At 52.1% G+C, this 19,490-nt stretch overlaps 8 protein-coding genes across 8 annotated transcripts; 1 reads left to right on the forward strand and 7 right to left on the reverse strand.

Moving 5' to 3' along the window:
- Positions 1-245: 245 nt before the first annotated feature.
- BJX68DRAFT_271096 (putative Ran-binding protein (RanBP10)) lies at positions 246-2,528 on the reverse strand (the record flags this gene model as incomplete). The annotated part of the gene is made up of 6 exons (XM_071046871.1): positions 246-376; positions 423-932; positions 982-1,228; positions 1,292-1,422; positions 1,473-1,699; positions 1,753-2,528. The coding sequence occupies 6 exons, from the start codon at positions 2,526-2,528 to the stop codon at positions 246-248; spliced, it is 2,022 nt and encodes a 673-aa protein (XP_070894559.1).
- Positions 2,529-3,790: 1,262 nt separating this feature from the next.
- On the reverse strand, positions 3,791-4,670 carry BJX68DRAFT_271097 (uncharacterized protein; the record flags this gene model as incomplete). Its single annotated transcript, XM_071046872.1, has 2 exons — positions 3,791-4,178; positions 4,240-4,670. The coding sequence occupies 2 exons, from the start codon at positions 4,668-4,670 to the stop codon at positions 3,791-3,793; spliced, it is 819 nt and encodes a 272-aa protein (XP_070894560.1).
- Positions 4,671-6,285: 1,615 nt separating this feature from the next.
- BJX68DRAFT_171807 (J domain-containing protein) lies at positions 6,286-7,645 on the reverse strand. The gene is made up of 3 exons (XM_071037062.1): positions 7,472-7,645; positions 6,902-7,420; positions 6,286-6,852 (listed from the first exon to the last, which is right to left on the reverse strand). The coding sequence occupies exons 1-3, from the start codon at positions 7,511-7,513 to the stop codon at positions 6,406-6,408; spliced, it is 1,008 nt and encodes a 335-aa protein (XP_070894561.1). The 5' UTR covers positions 7,514-7,645; the 3' UTR covers positions 6,286-6,405.
- A 1-nt stretch (position 7,646) lies between these two features.
- On the forward strand, positions 7,647-9,295 carry BJX68DRAFT_171806 (DNA-directed RNA polymerase I subunit RPA43). Its single transcript, XM_071037061.1, has one exon. The coding sequence runs from the start codon at positions 7,789-7,791 to the stop codon at positions 9,097-9,099; it is 1,311 nt and encodes a 436-aa protein (XP_070894562.1). The 5' UTR covers positions 7,647-7,788; the 3' UTR covers positions 9,100-9,295.
- A 37-nt stretch (positions 9,296-9,332) lies between these two features.
- Positions 9,333-11,731, reverse strand: nfr1 (putative AIF-like mitochondrial oxidoreductase (Nfrl)). Its single transcript, XM_071041495.1, has 3 exons — positions 10,970-11,731; positions 10,719-10,908; positions 9,333-10,666 (listed from the first exon to the last, which is right to left on the reverse strand). Exons 1-3 carry the CDS (start codon positions 11,514-11,516, stop codon positions 9,394-9,396), a joined length of 2,010 nt encoding a protein of 669 aa, XP_070894563.1. The 5' UTR covers positions 11,517-11,731; the 3' UTR covers positions 9,333-9,393.
- Positions 11,732-11,907: 176 nt separating this feature from the next.
- On the reverse strand, positions 11,908-12,522 carry BJX68DRAFT_271101 (uncharacterized protein; the record flags this gene model as incomplete). The annotated part of the gene is made up of 1 exon (XM_071046873.1): positions 11,908-12,522. The coding sequence occupies one exon, from the start codon at positions 12,520-12,522 to the stop codon at positions 11,908-11,910; it is 615 nt and encodes a 204-aa protein (XP_070894564.1).
- A 244-nt stretch (positions 12,523-12,766) lies between these two features.
- BJX68DRAFT_171827 (uncharacterized protein) lies at positions 12,767-15,810 on the reverse strand. Its single transcript, XM_071037063.1, has one exon. It carries the CDS (start codon positions 15,715-15,717, stop codon positions 13,012-13,014), a length of 2,706 nt encoding a protein of 901 aa, XP_070894565.1. The 5' UTR covers positions 15,718-15,810; the 3' UTR covers positions 12,767-13,011.
- Positions 15,811-16,632: 822 nt separating this feature from the next.
- Positions 16,633-19,488, reverse strand: BJX68DRAFT_245452 (arrestin (or S-antigen), N-terminal domain protein). Its single transcript, XM_071041496.1, has 5 exons — positions 18,700-19,488; positions 18,523-18,639; positions 18,258-18,470; positions 17,632-18,201; positions 16,633-17,577 (listed from the first exon to the last, which is right to left on the reverse strand). Exons 1-5 carry the CDS (start codon positions 18,910-18,912, stop codon positions 16,867-16,869), a joined length of 1,824 nt encoding a protein of 607 aa, XP_070894566.1. The 5' UTR covers positions 18,913-19,488; the 3' UTR covers positions 16,633-16,866.
- Between the last annotated feature and the right edge of the window lie 2 nt (positions 19,489-19,490).

Consider the following 19,490-nt stretch of genomic DNA (forward strand, 5'->3'; position numbering starts at 1 on the left):
ATAGTATATTACCGGCTAGTGTGCTACATCAGCTGGCCTTAAACTCAAATATATCTGGGGAAACTCCTCACCGGAGGAGGGGAACGGAGAGGGCCGGGGGGTCCTAGTAGGGTAACGGGTACAACAGGTAAAAATAATCACAAGGTGAGAGTGCCAAATCTTCAGATGCCAGTCTGCGAATGCCATATCAACGAATAGAACCACAATCCCATCCAGACGCGCCGCAAAACAACTCGAAGTAGAACTCATTGTAGAAAGTCATTGCGCACATTGATAAACGCCCCAGCGCCTCCCTCTTCACTGATCTCGTTGACTAATACTTCTGTTTGTTGATACAGCCGCTCCAGAGCCGCTGCTGATGACTTGCCAAGTGACACTACACACGTTAGTTATGAGCCGTCAGCGAGGATAGTGACCATTACCTAAAATCGCCGAGTTTAATTCTTCCGCAACAGCAACGCGTCCAGCTGGATCCAGATAGTGACCATGCACCGAGCGCTTGGGATCCGGGTAAGCCACAAGCGAGAAAATGTCATCTAGCATCTTCTTGTCCCCTCCGTTCTCGTCGTTTGGGTAGTCCATTCGAAGTTGCTGCCCATACTGCACTGCGTCGGTTAGCAGCTGGTTGGACTTGGTTGCGGTCTCGCTCTCTTCCATGTCCATGCCATCAACCTCCCAGCCGTCGCGGTCATGCATGTGTTCATCAAGCTCCATCTCTTCGTCAAAAACAGCGCTGTCCGAGAGACCGTTGGTAGCTTTTCCCTTCTTTGCTGCTGACGACAACTCGGTGGAACGCCGCATCATCTCCAAAAACTTTCGGCACCGTAGCTTGAAGTGTATGTGGGGGTATTGCTGTAGAACGTTGGCGTAATAGGCGTTAGTATACTTTAGAGCTTTATCGATATCGCCCTCGAGAATAGCCGCGCGAATTTCTGAGATCAATTAGTAAGATATACCAAATGAACAATGGGTGTTTCATACTTTGTCGGTTGATCGCTTCCAGATCCTCTTCGACTTCGTACTTTTTCAGCTGCGCCTGGCGGCCATTCTCCAGTGCTGCCGACTCGGCCGCAACTTCTTCAGCAAACGCTCGAGCAGTCTCTACGTATCCATCATGGGCTAAAAACTGCGCAACCAACTCCTGCAAGAAGGCAGATTCATCCAGTGGGGGTTGAATGTTAGCGATGCTTGTCAATCGGATTTCCGAATGAATGGCAGCTTTCTCTTTCTGTTGGGTGAATTAGCCGTTGTCCCGAAGACCTTGATAACCAAGCCCACCCGCATTACGTACCTTGACCATGCCGTCGATATCAAACATAAATGGTTGTTTGCCGAAATTGACGGATAAATGCACCGGCGGTTGTTTCTTCATGCCCACGGATGGATAAACTTTCAGATTTCGCAGCTCCCGGAACGCGTTACCTGGAGTTGTTAGAACGCCATAGTCTGTCCTCTGTAGACTCAACCCATACCTAGAAAGACACCGTTCTTTGTGAAGAAGGCACAGCCACTCGAAAAGTTTACTCCGCATCCCACAGTATCACTGACGCCAAAAGTCGGCCCATATTGTCGCCCTTGCCCTTGGCTCTCGCCAAAGAACGATTTGCCGTCATCGCCGTGGTATGCCCATGATTCCTGTTCCCAGCCCGGAAGCCGCTCGACTGACGCTTTGCTACTCGAGAATCCTATTCCAATCATCCTGTTCCTATCAGCATATAGCAGGACATAAAGAAATTTTGTCATCCAGCTTACCCTTCCTTAGGTTTAGAATGTATAGTAATCTCAAAGTAGTAAATGCCACATTGCGGCGGCATGGGATGATCTGCTCGCACCGCCGCAGCTTCATGCTCCTGCTTGTTGACCGGTCCGGTATATCGAATCTCCAACCCTTCATTCGGAAGCTCCAGGCCTTGATATTTATCCGAGTCATTCCATCGAGAGGGAAGCGGCATCGGATTGTCGTCGTCACCGGCGGGTTCCCTGTCAATGATATCATACGTCATTCCGCGGTATGAAGGCGCGATTCGCGGTGCGCTTCCCTGGATTGAAGCAACCGAAGCTCCATCGCGTTGGGGAGCAGATTTTGCGCGGCGGGCAGCATCGAGGCGGGAGATGTATCGGGAGTTGCGGAGGTAGGAGGGCGTGAAGGAGGAATCGGAGAAGCTGCCAGGGCTTTGGAAAAAGGGATCAAACGCCGAAAAGCTCGCAAACTTTCTGGAATATGGAGGGAGCGAGTCCCCGGAGGAAGACCTCCAGGAGGAGTTCATCTGCATATCTGCATCCACGGCGGTCGAGTGCCTAGACAGGCGAGCTTCGGGGTGAAAGGGTGGGGGATAAGATGAAGTGGAGACCGAGTTCGAGTGCGAGAACGGAGTGTTGGCTTGGGTCGAGGTAGTAGCGGGAGTTCCTGAGAGAACGGAGGCGTAAGAGGAGCGACGGGGAACGGAAGAGATGCTCGGTGCAGGATATGTCGTGGTGTTAGGAGCTCGAGGAGCTCCACCGGAAGGGGAAAAAGGTGTATCGGTCATTCTGGCGTTGACGTTCAGTGGAGGAACAGGCTCAAGGCGGGTACTCTTGGAAGATGTCCTCTCACGCGCCGGTCTCGAGGTCTCGACTGGACGTCAGAACTCCAGTCAACCCCGCAGGACGGTCATCAAACTTTCTCTTCTATTATTTCTCCTGTAGCTTCTATATGCTACTGGAGTCGAGCGTATTCCTCTCTCTCTGGATCCCGATCTTGAGTAGTCCCGTCCCGGAAGCTATCGATGATTGGGGTGGGGAGGTGGAGTAACAGGCAAACTGTCTCCGTGACCCAAAGAAAATGGAGATACTTTGGTTATCCGTATGCAGTATGATAAGATGATTGGAGTCGAAGACCGTTCAGCTGCTCAATAGGAACTTGAAGCAACTCTGAAACCCGTTCCTGATGAGAGCAAACATCACTATTTGTGTAACGGGAATGAAGGTAAAAATGAGACTCTCGTGAGACAAAAGAGATAAACACAACGAACTAGTTGTAGCCGTAGAAACTGACCGACGGCGAGGGAGAAAAGGGGGAAGAGACGCAAAAGGACAGCGTGAGTTGTTGATGGCATGACCAACAACGAGAAACTGCGGGGGAAGGTCAAGGCCTCAACTTACGGCAGCATAGCCGGTTGAGGGGAAATGCAGTCCGGAGATTACCATCCATCCTACCTATATGGGTCTTAATACTGCTAGTATTACTCCATCTTATACTGCATCGCTTTGACAGTATCCCAGAAGAGCCCAAGCGCAGGAGAGGTAATCCATACAAATCCGGTCCGGCTTCTATATATACCTTCCGAGAAGAACCGCCCGGACACCTTCCTATTTATACTACTACTATCTAATGTCAGATCCATAGTTCCAACAGGCCTGTCATCGACATCGAGCAAGGATGCTGGTTTAATGGAGCTTTGATTGAGGGTTTATGAGGGTTTTATGAGGGATCAATGAAGGTTTAAGGGAGGTTTAATGGAGGGGGTTAGCTGAACGAGGGTTGAAACTGGTTTGAAAGAGATTTGATGGAGGTTCAAGCGGAGGTTCGGGCAGAGGATTTAAAGCAAACGGTTGAATTATGCCCGTGGATTGAGAAATATAGTAGCTGTAGTAGAGGCTCGCGTGACCATCCAATAACCGAACCAACGCCAACCGTGAGATAGCAACCGTGAGATAACAATCCGCTCCCTAGTCACCAAAAGAAATACACATCAAGAAATAATATACAAGAAGAAGGAGGGAAAAAACGCCTGATTAGTCAGATGTCAGCCTAGGCGGCCATGGCGAGGGCAGGCGACGATGCCTCGACCATACTGGGAGGAGCCGGCGTGAGGTCTCCGTCACCAGAGTTGCTCTTTTCACTGGGGACGCCGCTTGCGCTTTGGTTGGCTCTGCTGTCGCTGTCACCAGTCTCGAGAACACCTTCTTTCGTGTCACCGTTCGTTCCCTGTTTCTGGCCCCGGGGCGCGCGCCAGGAAGGTAGCTGCCATTGTATTCCAGTAAAGCTCTTGAGCTGCAAGGGCTTACGCTCCCACTTGCGGCATGGGGCGCCAGTCCGATCTAGAGCACGAAGTCCGGCATTAATCGCGCCTGTGTTGGCTTTGGGTCCCAACCGATGGGTAGTGCTCAATCTAACATTCTCCGCGGTGCCATCCTCACTATAAGAGAAACGTTAGCTCCAGCGTGTACAAAACTGAAAGAAGAATGATGTGGACTTACAGCCTAGGCCTCTTCTTAGGGCCGGGCTTCCCCCTCGGCTTGAGGTTGCTGTCTGGGGTGGCGTTGAGACCTCTCTTCGCACCAGGCTTTGGGCCGGGAAGACCCTTTCGACGATCGGTCGCTGAGGGAGCAGCGGCGGGTGTAGAAGCAGCATCGGATGCATTGTCCACGGAGGACGCAGCGGGTGCCGGGTCCGCGGCGGATAATGAGGGCGAGGAGGGAACCTCCTCCTTTTTGAGAGGGGAGCCAGCGGCTTCGGTGGTCTTGTTGCTGGCGATGGCCGCCGCTGTGCTGCTCTTCCTCCTCTTGTCCTTTGTGTCTGGCACAGGCGCGAACTTCCTCAGAAGACCTGATGAGAGCCTAAGGACGACGACCAGCTTGGAGGTTGCGGTGCCATTAGAGCGACCATTGGAGCGGGAGTTCGAGGACATGGTTTCGTCTGATGGTCGCGACGAAAACGCCAATCCCGTTGATGGTTTCTTGGGATTCTGTAATTTCTTTTTTCCTTCCCTCGCTTTGTCCTTTCGGTCGCAAAATCCGGTCGACTAGGAGGGAAAGGAAGAAAAGGCGTTCGAGGCTAAAGGACAATGAGGTGGCAGTGTCCGATTTAGGTGATGGTGTTGATCGATGTGGTGAGCAGTAGGTGTCCAGGTGAAATTGATCCGGGATTTGGGGGTTGCTTAGAATCAAACGTGGCGGCCAAGCTGAAGTCAGGGCGAGGCGAAAGTTTGGAAAGGCTTGTCAAGGCAAACGTGAGGCAGAGGTGACATAGTCCGGGGGTGAGATGTGGATAGTGAAGGTGACGATGAAGATGAAGAGGGGGGATGAAAGGGGATGGGGGAAGAAGAAAGGAGGGAAACGGAAGGGCGGAGAGGTGATGGAAGGGATGGGGATGTCGAGGCGCCGTGTGGTTTCATTGTTGGGCGAGTTGTGTGTGTTTCTCTCTCTCGTCTAGGGAACAGCAGACTTTCGGTCGGTCCAGGAGAGAAGAGGTGAGTCCAGGAAACTGATCTGTGCTTTGCTTACGCTCTGTGTCATTACGCGTACCGAAGTATACTCTGTGCTCTTTGACTACGGAGAAAAAGCATTTATTACGGTATCAACTCGGTACCGTTATTAACCAAACATCTCATCTTTCAAGTTCATAGCCTGCTCCCGTAATCTGTACCAAAGACGAGGATAACTGCCAAGGACCGTCCTATTTATGTTGTCAGATTCTTACGGAGCACGGAGAAGCAGCCTCCTATTTCACGCCCATTGAATCTGTCACCTTTCTAGGGAACGGAAAAGTCTTCTTCGGCTTTTGAATGAGAGCATCCGCGTCCGTCCGACGTCGTGGGTTCCGACGCGTCGCCATAGTCTACTGAAAAGTAATCTCGCCATTCTCAGGCATTCGCTCCTATCACCAGTAATGGATCGCCCAGTCGAGTCCCGCCTCAACCAGGTTTGATTTTCTGAACACAAATTTCGCAGCCATCGGCAGTTTCCACCGATTCCGTCACTACTGGCGCAGGTCGAGTTTTCTCCGTTTTACGGTCCCAAGCAAGCTCAGCCCCAGAAAGGGCAACATGCAGAGGGCTCGACTGCACTGTACTTTGTCACACCTGATCTTCGTGCTGGATAGATCACACATACCCTGGCTGGTCATCCTGCATTTCACCACCACGCATCATGTGGCTGGTTAGTGTTGGTGTGATTATCCGGACGGAGCCATTGGGCATTTCGCCCCCGGGACTCGGAACGAATTAACGAGGCCATTTGCAATCACCAGCAATTGCTTGCGCTACGGAATATACTAACGATGAACCAAGAATTAACACCCGATCGGCTCGCCACGCAGGCTTGATCCCTCGCTCGCCTCCAAGAGTGCAGGGATTGAATGAGAATATGCGCGATAATATTAAATCTTGACTGGAATGAGACCATGTAAGCTATACCGGACCGGACATAATGACCCAACCACGTTCTGTTCCCCAAGGAGCAGGATGGTATGGCATCTTCATGCTAAGGCACGGTTACGGCGCAACCTCGATTATTTTACTCGCCGATTCCTCGGTTTCCCGTGATCACAATACTCTCAAGAGGGATTTCTGTATAGGCACAGGAAAGAAGTCAACACCGACCGACAATGCTATATATAGACATGTGACTGGCAGCTACGACTATTCAATTATCCTTTCTCTCTAGCTTCTTACGCTCAACTACTTCCTTCACAGCTTTCTGCACCCCGGGACTCGCACGGACACTGCTCAGGACTAAGCCCTCCTTCATGCCCTTTCGCAGGGTTGCCACGCTCTCGCGATCCCCTTGGAACGGCGCGAACCCGAGCTGAAGAAGCCGTGTCGCTTCAGTATCCGTTGCGCGGCTGAGCTGCAGGAGCTGTCCGAGGCGTTGTATTGTCTGCGGGTTTAGACAATCGGGTGACCCCGCATCCTTTGCTCCCGGCGGTGCAATTTGCGAGATGAAAATGTGTAGACTTAGTGAGAGAGTCTCTGCCATCTTCACTATCTGCCAGGGCAGCAGAAAGACAGTGGACGAGAAGAACACGGGGCCCTGATGGCTAATCAAGACTAGGTTCAACGTGAAAAGAGCCGCAAACGTGAAGAAGCGCCACTGTACAATCAGTCAGCGATGCTCACACGGTATCCGGGTTGAAACTTACGTAGCGACCCCAATCAGACCACCAGGTATAATTCAAGAGCAAAAGCATCCAGAACGAGACAAGATATCCGGGTACAGACTTCATCAACCCAGCTAGAAAATAGCCATGCTTCGTGTCAATCTTTCCCCAGTCGAGGATCCTGGATCCCCACATGTTGTAGGCATATCGCTTCACCGGGTCGGTCAGCGTATCCTGAGCTTGCTTCAAATACACGAAGTAATCGCTCGAACTCCCAGCACCAAGCTTGTCTGGGTGGTGCTGGGCAGCCAACCGGCGAAACCGTGTCTTGATTGCTCTTTCATCGGACAAAGGAGACACTCCCAGGGCTTGGTAGAAATCCCCCTCTGTCTGTATTTTCTGGTAGACCTCAAAGAGGTTATAGAGGAGGTAGGTGGTCACGATTGCGACGAAAATCCTCCGACGGTCCCGGTTATATCGCGGCGTGCCCGGTTGGGGCTTTGGGTCACCGGCGCGAATAGTGAGACCGTAGTAGACATACAGGACTAGATTCGTCGCATACTGTTGACTATCGTGTGAGTATTGTGTTTGGACCTGGGGGTGCCGGCTCACCTTGGGAAGAGTATACCAACCAATCAACGACAATATGGCCATGGTGATGTTGACAGGTTCACTCTCTCATCATGGTATTCGTGAGGTTTCAGACGATACAGCCTAGAAGCAATTACCCCTGAACAAAGCCTCAGGTGAGATATGTCCTCTGGAGATGCCGCGGTCTTTAATCCCATGCCGCCGGTTGTTTGTCCAGTTTGTGTCCACCCGCCTGTCCCACCGCCTTCCAGACCTGTTTCTCTGCCGAAGAATTACAAAGGTAAAAGAAAAAAAAAGCTTCACGAAACCAGCAACTCTGACACTGCGCCTCGGGAACAATGGCAGTCGACGAAATGGAGATCGACTCCAATCCTGCCTTCACGGGCCCTTTAGAGTCAGAAAAGGAACGCAAGCGCAAGCACAAGCACAAAGACGAAACCTCCTCTCCATCAAAAAAGAAGCGCAAGCATGAAAAAGCCGACGACGCCGAGAAGAAGAGCAAGAAGAAGGACAAGTCCTCCAAGAGCAAAGGCAAGAGCACACCTTCCGCTATCACGCAACCAGCGCAACAAGAGTCAGCTTCAGTGATTCCCGACTCCCCATATTCCCTCACCACCGCAACGCTATACCTGCCACTCTCGCCCATCTCCATCTCGCCTACACATGCGCTCGCTTCTCTCCTGGCAGAACACCTCTCTCCTCTCCTCCTCACATACTACCCTCCTCTCCAGGGGATTATCCTCGCCTACTCCAATGCGTCGATCTCAAGCCACCCTCCATCCGCATCCTCGACATCCTCCCCCGCAGACCTAAACCCACAACCACTAACTCTCGCCGCCACGGCCGGAGAGTACGGCGTCATGTACGTCTACCTGACCGCGACATTCCTCGTCTTCCGCCCGCAGCGCGGCCAGCTCCTCGAGGGCTGGGTCAACGTTCAATCCGAGGGATTCCTCGGCGCAGTCTTGCTGAACCTCTTCTCCGTGGGTATCGAGCGCAAGCGCCTCCCACCGACTTGGAAATGGATCCCACCAGGAGAGGAGGATGAAATGCAGGATTCATCAAAACCCACATCCTCTGCGCCTACCTCGTCAGACGAAGACGACGAAGAGAGTACCTCCTCACCCTTCGATCCTGAAAAGGAACACTTTAATCCAGTCTCCCTCGCCTCAGACGCAAATCCTTTCTCATATGACTCGCTAGACACCACCGCTCCAACGACAGGCGAAGAAGGAGAAGGAGAGGGCGACGTCACCGCCCAGGACCAACAGGGCGCATTCGACATTTCTGACGAATCCCTTGAAGGCCATTTCCAATCCATCTCGGGCCACCGCGTGCGCGGGACCGTGAAGTTCCGCGTCGTCGACATCGACATCATCCCCGGTAGCGAGCGGGATCGCGGATTCTTGAGCATAGAGGGGACGATGCTCTCACCCGAGGAGGAAGCCAAGGTCCTCGAGGATGAGAAAAACGGGATCATTGCCCCGCTGAGTGCGGCGCGGAAGACGACGATGACGACGATTCCTATCTTGGCGATGTCGGGGGGTCTGGCCGCTCCGGAGGAGGAGAATGAGGTTGTTGATATCGAGCTTGATAGCCCAAGTAAGAAGCCGGTGAAGGGGAAGGGGAAGGGAAAGAAGCAGCGGTAGATGCAGTGAGATTGAGATGCCAGCACATAGAGATATGCTGGTATGTTGCTCTCTAGTTCATCTTGATGTTTATGTCCATGTTCGGCGTTACCTGGATAAAAATGCTTCACTGTTGTTTAATACCGCTGCAGTTCATTCATTTTAGTACAGTGCATAGAGCCATTAGTTTCGTCAAAAATTTCAGAACTACACAAAGCCGTCTTCTTACGTCGTATGATCATGCAAAAAGTATGAGAACGTCAAAGTCATATTCATTAGTCAAACCCAACATTACAACTACCTTCCAGCATCTATCTAAATCCTAACCCCCTTTGGCACATCAACACTCAAAACATCCACACCCCCCTGAATCTCCTTCTTAGACGGCATATTCTTCCTGCGCATCAACTCCGCACACTTAGCCATAACAGGATCCATGCCCATCGTCGCAACAGCAACGACCGTATCGCCCTTGGTATAAAACGCCACAAACTTGCCCTCATCCGGCTCTCCCTGCAAAATCAGATCGTCCCACCCGTTCGGCGTATTCCCGCAGTACCGCAGCTGTGAGCCCAGGGCGGACCAGAATATGGGGATGAAAACCTTGGGCTTGATGTTCTGGAGTGAAGAGGATTTATTGTTGAGGGACTGCACGATTGTTGATGCGACGCTGCGGCCAGCGTTTTGCGCGACGTTCCAGTGCTCGATGCGGGTGTATGCGCCCTTCTCTGGGTCTGTACCGGGCCCGTGGTAGGGGTACGTGGCGATGTCGCCAATGGCGAAGACGTCGTTGTTGAGGTTGGGGACGGCGAAGTGTTCGTCTGTCTTGATGGAGCCGTCTTTCTCTAGAGTGACAGCGGGGTTACCGCTGAGGAAGTCGGTTGCGGGGCGGACGCCGACACCCAGGATGACGAGGTCGGCGGGGAGGACGGTGCCGTCTTGAAGGTGGACGGCGCCGACCTTGCGGGCTTCTTCGTTGGAGGGCGTTGCCTTTGCGACGCCGGCGGAAAGATTGAACTTGACGCCGGATTTTTCGAGGTTCCGCTGGAAGATGCGGCCAACTTGGGCGCCCATGACGCGCTCGAGGGGTGCTTGTTCCTGGCCGACGATTGTGACTTCATTGTCCTTGGCCAAAGCGTTGCCGACTTCCATGCCAATGAATGAGCTGCCGATGATTATGATATTCTTCTTCTTCTCCTCGCCGACTGCATTGAGGATGTGTTGCACATCTGTGACTGTGCGGAGCTTGAAGATGTTTTCAAGAAGCTGAAAGCCCTCCACTGGGAGGCTACGCGGTACACCACCCGTTGCCAGAACGAGCTTGGTGTAAGGGAATGTCTTGCCAGAGCGAGTGACAACAGTCTTCTGGCTGAAATCGACAGCCGTGACCTCGTCCGAGACAGTCTCAATGCCGACTTCCCTGTACCACTCAGGCGAGCGCCATTGGATCTTCTCTGGGTCTGGAATAAGAGCTTTAGACAGCTTGGTGCGGTCGATTATGAGGCTAGGCTCGCGAGTAATTATCGTAATGGCTCCATTGTATCCCAGTTCGCGAATGGCCAGCACTACACCCAGGGTACCGGATCCACTGAGCGAGAACGTCAGCTATGCGCATATGAACAAGCTTTGCCAGCACTTACCCTCCAATGATAACCAAGCCTCCGGGGCCGGAAGCACTGCATTTATGCTCTGACAGCCTCTGGCCTGACTTGATAGCGGACTCTGTACCGCGGATGTAAACAGCGCCATCCTTCTCCACCAGGTCAAATGTATTCAGCGCGGCAGGGGCAGGCGCATCTTCGATATCTCCACTCTTGATGTTGAAGCATGCTAAGGACGCATTAGAATACTGTAGGCACATACACACTCTCTTCCTTGGAGAGCTGCTTACCTCCGTGCCATGGGCAAGTTATCCTGCCTTCTGGAGAAACCACTCCGAGCTTTAAGGGCGCGCCATAGTGGGTGCACTTAGGGCTAATTGCATGAACCTTGTCGTCGTACTTGACAAGCAAGACCTTTCCATCCTGCACACCCTCCACCTCGGCCTCGAGTTTGTCGAAGTCTTTGATGCCCGACAAGGACGTGATATCTTTGAGCTTATATTCCTTGGCCATTGCTGCGGGAGTGCGAGAGAATGTACAGGGCGTCGTTGATGAGAAAGGTCTAATCTGATCGCGTGTATGATATACTTGGGATGAGGGAGAAGATGATAGCCAGGTCACCAGCGGTCGAGACTGGGACGAAGAAGCGGTGGAGGGATGTACGCAGCAGGAACAGGAACAGGGGGAGGAATTGCGACAACCACACCGACAGTGGGTGACTAAGGATGGGCGGGAAAGGCGAGTGGTCGAGAGTAGCGCTGACGGACAGAAAGAACGAGGCCAACGGATGAGTTTCTGGCGGGAGGGGAGAGAGAGAGGGAAGAGGGGCACATGCATAAGTCTCGACGATTGGGAAAGGAAATTGGGGTATGCAAGGAAAAAGCTCAGTCACAACAGCATTTGGGAGACGGTGGTTAGGAGGTCATTTAACAGGAGGACTTTCGCCGACCAGCAGCGACAGCTTCTGGATAACCTGAATTGCTCCTTCACATTCACAGTCTTCAATGCGTCATGTCAACCTCAGGATCTCGACTTGAGCTGTTCAGATCTGGAGAAATGACGACATTGTTATGCAGCTCTCCCGAGTTCTTCGCCAATCAACGACCACGCTTTTCTAACCACACCATCTGTGCCATCACATGACTCCAACAATCACCTTGAATCAAGCAAGAAAATATATTCACACGTAGCAGTAGCAGCTGATATACACTAGTCATACATTTCAATATCATGACTTTCGCCTTCGCCTTCGTCGGGGCGGGCTGATGCTCCCTGTATCCAATGTTTGGACCATCCTACTCGATTGAGACGACTGTCTGGTCTGCCTGCGCGGAAAGTTCTTTGACACCCAGCCTGGCCCTCGCGGAAGCCGGTGAGTCTTTGCATAGTCCTCGTCGCTCCCAGCGGGAGATACGGGAGGGCTGGACTGGGTCAAATCAATGAAATGCTCGGACACCTGTGACACTGGCGGAGACTCGTTCCTCGCCGGCGGCTGAACGCTATCTGGGACCACACTAGCCAATGATGGATCCTGCGTAGAAGGGGAGGATTTGCGAGAGGATTTGCGCGCGAATTCTGGGGATGAGGGAACTTCGACCTTGAGTGGCTGCCGCTTACTCGATGCACGCCCAATTTTGCGGTCGCTTTGCGCCCCAATGCGAGCAAGCCGGCGACGCTCCTCGAGTTTGTCGACATCGTAGAATGGAGTAGGTACCGTTGGAGAGCTGATTTCCGGGGTCGGCTTGTAAGGACTCCCTTTCCTTTCACTTTTGACAGAGTTTCCTATCGGAGAGGATGGATCTTGGCTGGCCAAATAGTCCAGTACCCGGTTGAAGGAGCCCATGTCGCTGGGGGTGCTGATCGGTTGGAGTTGATCAGTCAAGCCTGATTCTTGCTGATCGTGATCATCTGCATTGGGAGGGCAAGTCGAGGGCAGCTCAGACTGCTCATTCCCATGCTTTTCTTTAGGTGTTGAAGGAGCCCTTTGTTCCGCATCCTCATCGTGCCTTTTGTTTGAACTCGCTGCTAAAGAGGGACCGCTCGCGGGAGAGCTTGGAGGCGAACTAGCAGGCTCGAATCCTTCAAATCGTGGTGATTGAACAGGGCTATCGGGGTGCGTGACAAAATTAGAAGTGGAAATACGGTCAATTATAGGAGAAGACGGTTTCTGGCTGCTGATTGCTGCCAACTGGTCTTCCCCGTGTTCAGAAACTAGGACGGCATCATCGACCGCAGACTGACTCGGCTCTGGCGCAGGTGGTTCTTCGCCTGCAGGAAGTCTTGGTCGGGTAAGTGTTTGGCCGCCAGACAAATCGAGGAATAAAAGGGAAATTTATTTCACTGATATGCTGGCGGTATCTTGATCTCCAGCATCTGCAGTCGGCGCAGCGCGGAGCAGCTTCGGGTCGATGAGGTCGTCGAATGGCACCTCACGGAATCCGTCATCCTCCCCCTCTTCATCGTCCATGCCGGGCATCTCGAAGCCACTGTACTGGAACGGACCCTCATCATCGTCGGTTTTGGGCTCCCTTCGGTATGGTTTTGCAAGTCGAATACCGAGTATGTTGTTGTCGAAGACGTCGGTGACAACTGCAACTCGAAACTCAGATACAGTAGGCTGCCAGTTTGTAGCTCTTGACACGTCGAGCTGCTTGAAGGCGAATACAAGACCTGGTTTCATCTCCTGTACAGTGACACCCGCCAGACCACTAGTATCACTTGGTAGCGCTGGGAGATCGTCTATGGTGCTTTCGACCGACTTGAAAGCTGCCTGCTCACTTTCGACTTTGTCATCGATCTGAGCCTCAGGGAACTCAGAGTCGTCGTAGTTCAACTGCGTGTCTTCCTCGCCATAATAGTCATATCCAGTATTCTCTTCCTCATCATATTCCTGGATCTGTTGCCTCCTTTTCCTTTTCTTTCCCCTTTGCTTTCGTTGTCTGATGAGCTCTGTTGCTTCTGGGTCCCACCGCTGTTCAAACGGAAATGGCGGAGTACTCAGTTCAATGTCGTCGTAAAAACACTCAGTTGCCCCGAGTATTAACTTCTCACGCCAGTCCACTTCAGACTCGGTTTCATGGTCTTCAGGGACATTTTGTGTTGCCTTTTGAGGAATGAATTTCTGAGCCTTTCCCGCCAGCTTCCTTCGAGTGGCCTCTTCTTCCTCCTTAGAGCGAGGAGCCCTGACACCAAGGGAGCCGAAAAGGAGCCGCCGCGTGCTAGCGACATCCAATGTCCGGCGCTGGGGCACCTCCGGGCTAGCCTCGTTGGTGTCATTTGCAGTCTCATATTGTTCATCATGATCTTCAGGTATCTCTGACACATCGTGCTCAACGGGGGTCGGGGTGACATTCTCCTTTTCGGAGTAGGGGGTTATATCGACACCACCTGACTCCAGGTCAAGGAGTAGCTTCTGGCGTTTTGCCTCAAACTCCTCCTGCGCCTTCGCTTTGAGATCGATGGCTGCTCCAGGTACATAAAAGGAGTCACCGTGTTCAGCCTCCCACTGTCGAAGAGCGGCAAAATCGGCTCCTTTATCAAGTATGCCCAATTCCTTGAGTTTCGTGAGCCTTCGCCGTAATTTGCACCGTTGATTAGACTTTCGAGTTCGTAGTGATCCTGCACCAGGCGGATTCATGTTGTGGGTTGGTTTCAGGATATTGCTAGTGTCGGCGACATCTTCCTTTTCCGAATCAGCTTCGGATTCTGCCTCTGATTCGGATTCAGATTCAGATGGCGAACTCTCGGATGAAGAATCAGAGTTTGACTCGGATGATGATTCTGATGCGGCTTCTGATACCGAAGACGAGGCTGAAGACAAGTCTATCTCCTCCTCCTCCTCCTCCTCGTCACTTGATTCCGACACGACGGAATCACTCGCGGAGCTGCTGCTACCACTCTCACTAGACATAACATCTTCAGGCTCCTCCGAGGTGGACCCAGCCCTAGCAAGCGCTGTTTCTACGTTGACCTTCGGTGAGTCCTGTTTCTGTTGATCAAATGTGACACTTTTGGAGTCCCTCCGTGAAGCGTCAGATGATCTTCTCATAGAGGGACGCGAAAGAGAGCTCTTTCTCGGAACGGCTTGCAGTGTACTTAGACGTGAGCGCAATGACTGACTGCGAGACTTTCCCCTCTTGGTAGCATTCCCATCCTCTGGTACCAACGGCGCCTCCATGTCTTTTTTGAGATCCTGCAATTCCTGGCTGAGATCTTCGACCACGCCGTCGGACCCCTGATGATCATCTTCCGCACCTTCTGGTGTTCTGTCGATGTTGTGCCGAATAACAGTTCCGTCGCCATCTTCGTTCGGCTCGTGGTAATCCTCATAATCATCCCGGTAAGCATCCTCGTACTCGTCCTCATCGTCATCGTCTTCCTTCTCAAGCCCACTGGCAGGATTAAGCAGGGATAGCTCCTTTCCCGTCGATATTTGCTGAGGCGGTGCCCACTCGGTATCCTCCTCTTCGTAGCTACTTCCGCTGCCCCAAATCGAAAGCGCGGTGCGTCTCTTCTTCCTCGGCGGAATCGTGATAGCCGGCCGCGACGACGTAGGCCTTTTGAGGAACGGCTTCCCAAACGGCACCCCATCGATAAGATGTTTCCCATCCATTGAGATCTGGTGTCTGCCAGAGAGGCGACGCGCTCTCAGATCCGATATTTGTAGTGCCCGTATCAAGACCTCATCACCTTCCCTCAGCAAGCCATCCACCTCCATAAAATGCAAACACTCTGAGCCGCCCACTTCGACCACATAGTCTTCCAAGCCCCATTGTCCACTTGATTCATCCTCGAATAGTCGGGGTTCGGTTTCGAGCGGAATGACTTCGTTCACATCCTCCAGCAAATGCGCAACCGTGTATCCTCCATTTGCATATAACGCATTGGGAACGCGCGACGACGTGACAGCAGAGGAGGTAGCAGGGATCATGGACGAGGAGCTCGCATGATTATGTCCGAATAGCGACGGGGGTGACGTCGTCCAGAGAATGCGCGTCACGGGCAGGCCGTGACGCTGGATGGTGAGGTGGAGCCGCATGCTTGGAATGTGAAATGATGCAGTGCCGACGTTTCTAGTCTAGCAGTGAGACCGACACAGCTTGGAGGTTCAGAAGAGTTGACGGCCCGTGTAGTTGTCGCGGAATAATTGGGATTTTTCGGTGGAGGCGAACAGTAACAGATCTTCGAGGGAAAGCACGACGGAGGAAAGCAGACCAACGCCAAATCTAGAATGCAGAAAACCGGCCCGCTAAAGCGATCGCTAAGAATCGGAAACAGCACGCATAATCATGGAGAGTATGTGAGTATGTAAGAGGCACGAGGTTGCGAAGGTTGAGAAAAGCGCCGAAGGCGCTTCTCTTTGTGACGAAGGTTCTTCACCGCTCACATTGTTTTGATCGGCGCCGTTTTGAGGCAACCCCACGGTGGTCCTCAACCTTTTTCTTTTTCCAGTCTTTGGCGCCTTCCACGAGCAGCTGCAGGTCTCTTTCACAAACTGTTTGCCTGCGGTAATTTTGCGTCGACTAATCTGCCAGCTGCTGGGCTGGGTAGGTAGATTTTATGGTGAGCTGGTGGTATATTCGACAAGTATATATATGTTGCTTTATAGATGAAGAGCCGATATTAATAGCCTCTCAGCCATAGCTCACGAGTAGCGAAACAATATATTCAAACTTCGACCTGTCACTGTCACGGCAGTGTAGAATTGTCGAGTCCGGTGCATCATAATGCGCATGACCTGTACTACGGACGCAAGATATCCCAAGAGCGGTTCCTTGAGGATCATTCCAACCAGGGCCAATCAACGACCGAGGGTGTCGCTGTACACTGGTACAGGGCAAATGTTAGCTTGCTTGAAAGTTGATCCACAAAAATGGGCCTCTTGACTATCTGGGAATGACCAACTACACACCTTGTCATATTGCACTGGTTGACGCAGCCTCAAGACGAGGAGAAAAGTTGACTATGCGACTAGCAGAACGGCATTTGAAGAATTCAGATTGGCCAATAATTATTAGAACAACTATAATCGGCTGGAAATAGACTGGTATCAGGTGGCGCGCTGGATGATAAAGTAGAATGCCCTTGCGAAAATCCAATAACTCCTAATCTATGCAATTTTGTAATAATCCCATCAAGCAGAGTAAAGCGCGCTTCTTGCTCTGACTTGTGAGATAGGACGAATAGGTCATTGATACCCGGTTCTCGGCTCTGAGTGACCGTTGGCCCGGCTTGGACTAGGCACTGGCTTTCTGTTCGGTACTCCAAGATTCATAGGGCGGGATGGTCTTCGTGTCTCCTGCGCATGGGATGAAGATTGATCTTCAGCGACAAGTTGGTATTGCGGGGGACTCTCTTCCTGCGGAAATGGGTGTTTGTGGATTTTGAGTACACTTTGTTGGCGGGCGACAAGGGACCCGACGGGTGATCCGGACCGGGATTCTGGCGGAGTCGATGGGAGCATATCGAAAGATTCCGACGACGAATTGGCCGACTGATTGCTGTAAAGCATGGAAGTCGACTTGGGATTATTCCCGGCTGAAGTCCTTGGATCAGCTCCTGATTCATTGGAAGACCTAGTGGACGAGGCTTCTGGTGGGTAATACTCGCGACGAGGGCCATCCACTGGACTGAGGGATTCAGCCATCGCGTCCTCATAACTTGGAGGAGCATCGTCAAAGGCTTCATCAGGATTCATGGTAGGAGGGGCCTGTGGTCTTGGGGGCATTGGGGGGCGATCAGTATCGTCCTCGCCCTCACGCGGCCAACTGGGGGTATGAACCGGGGCCATCGGCTTGATTTGTGGTTTAGCAGCCATGGCCTCCAGGAGTGCGGCTGGGGGAGTAATTCCCGAGTAGACCCGTACAGGCACCCTCAAGGGAATAATGATGAGCTGAGGCTGTGGGCTGAATTAGCTCTTTCCACCAAAAATACAATTGGAGTGAACACATACTTTCATATTTCCCACCGTACCGTGAGCCAAACCGACCCGCACTTCAAGCTCATAGTTCCTCGAAATATTGCAAGTCTGGAAAGAGGGCGAAACCGATGGAGGTATAGGCAAACGATTCCACATGTTATCATCAAGCATCCACTCGGTACCTGCAGGATCACCTCCTCTGCCAAGAGGTACCCCCATGTTGCTACGGCTGAAAATAAGCCAGGTGGTGCTCTCTGTCCGTTGCAAATCATGGGCCTGAATCCGGGTGTAGCAAATCAACTCAACCTGCAGCATCTGCAGAAAAAGTGTCTCGTACGATTCAGACAGCTTTCTAACAAGCACACGCATAGGCACGGGTTCATTGCAGGTGAGAATAGACGGGTTTGGTAATCGGAGGTCGGCGGAAACACGAAGAGAGCTACTAGCAGAATCCTTCAACGAAGGGGCAGAAACTTTGTGAAACAGGCTTTTGGGTGATGGGGTTGGCCCGCTATGGAACTGATGTTGGCGTCTTGCGTACGTCTCTTCCTTTGGGTTACCGGTCCTCGGCGGCTCGATTGGAAGAAATGTTAGGTTGGTAATCTGGGAAGAGCATAGTCAGGAACCAGGATTCAGACTGAGGGCAAGGTGCTACCTACTGCTCTTAGATTTTCTTTATAGAACTGTGGGCGAACAACGGTAGCCTTGACATAGTACTTGATCTCGGCCATTCTAGGAAAGCCAGATAGAGACGGGGGAAGAGTCTTCTTGACATGCCTATTGGCCTGCTTGGCCATTTCGACTTTGAGACCGGTGATACTGAGATTCGTGGAGATGCTATTGTGTAGATTGCATGTATTATTGAACGGAAACTGGAGATATATTAGCCTATGAACAGGGCAGAACGGAAAGAAAGGTGAATACCTTGAATTGGAAGGGGTACTCAGATATCCCGGGAGGAAATGTCCATGAAGTAGTAGGGTTTGATTGATTGCTGACCAGAGTTGGGTCAGGAAACAAATCCATCACTTTGTACAGGAGCTGTATCCAAAAAGTCAACATATTTTTCTCGCCATAAGCAAAATCAAGGAGGAAACGTACCTTGTGGACCTCAAGCTCGGTGCGCTTTTTATCAGAGTGCTCATTATGTGGGTATCGAGGCCCAGAGAGACGCGTGCGACTCTCTGCCTCTAATTTGACTTGAATACCCGCTACTGAGGTTTCCGAAGGTAGATTAAGGATCACCTTTCCAGAAATGAAGTCGAGGTTGGTAAAATGTGCATGCGGTCGGTCCAGGTGGATGGTCACAGACATGACGGGCACTTCTCCGGATTATTTGGGGAAGCCGTGGGGGACAGGAAGATGGCCGATGCGGTCTTTTCCCCCAAGCCACAAGCTGCTGCTAACTCTCGGAAGCTCCAGATACCGTGCTACGAGAGGTCTGGAGTACACGGAAGCAGCGGAAGAAGAAAATCGGACGGTAATTCGGGAACGAACTACAGAGAATATACGGAGAGATGAAAATGACGTTAAGGCTGAGGAACAGAAAGGAAGCCGTGGGGCAGAAAGCGCTCGGCGTTTTCGGGAGGCGATCAGAGGGACTCTTCCCGAGAAAAGGAACCGAGAAGAGGAACAGCAATTGACAGATTCTCGGGCACCACGTTGCTATATTTCACCCCTGGAAAGTGCATTCCATCACCATTTAATACAGCTCCACGAGATACCGACCTCCTGAGTATTCTGGCTGCCTTCCAGCGAGTCCAATGATGGATCTGGAACCTGGGGCTAAGCCACTTGACGCTTCGCTATGCACCGCCACCTTTGATCGCATTCTCGTTTGGCCAGTCACCCCTTCAGGAACTGCTCGACCACACGAGTACTGAGACAAGGGC

This window comes from Aspergillus pseudodeflectus, assembly GCF_044049435.1.
Source record: "Aspergillus pseudodeflectus strain CBS 756.74 chromosome Unknown BJX68scaffold_57, whole genome shotgun sequence".
Lineage (NCBI taxonomy): Eukaryota > Fungi > Ascomycota > Eurotiomycetes > Eurotiales > Aspergillaceae > Aspergillus > Aspergillus pseudodeflectus.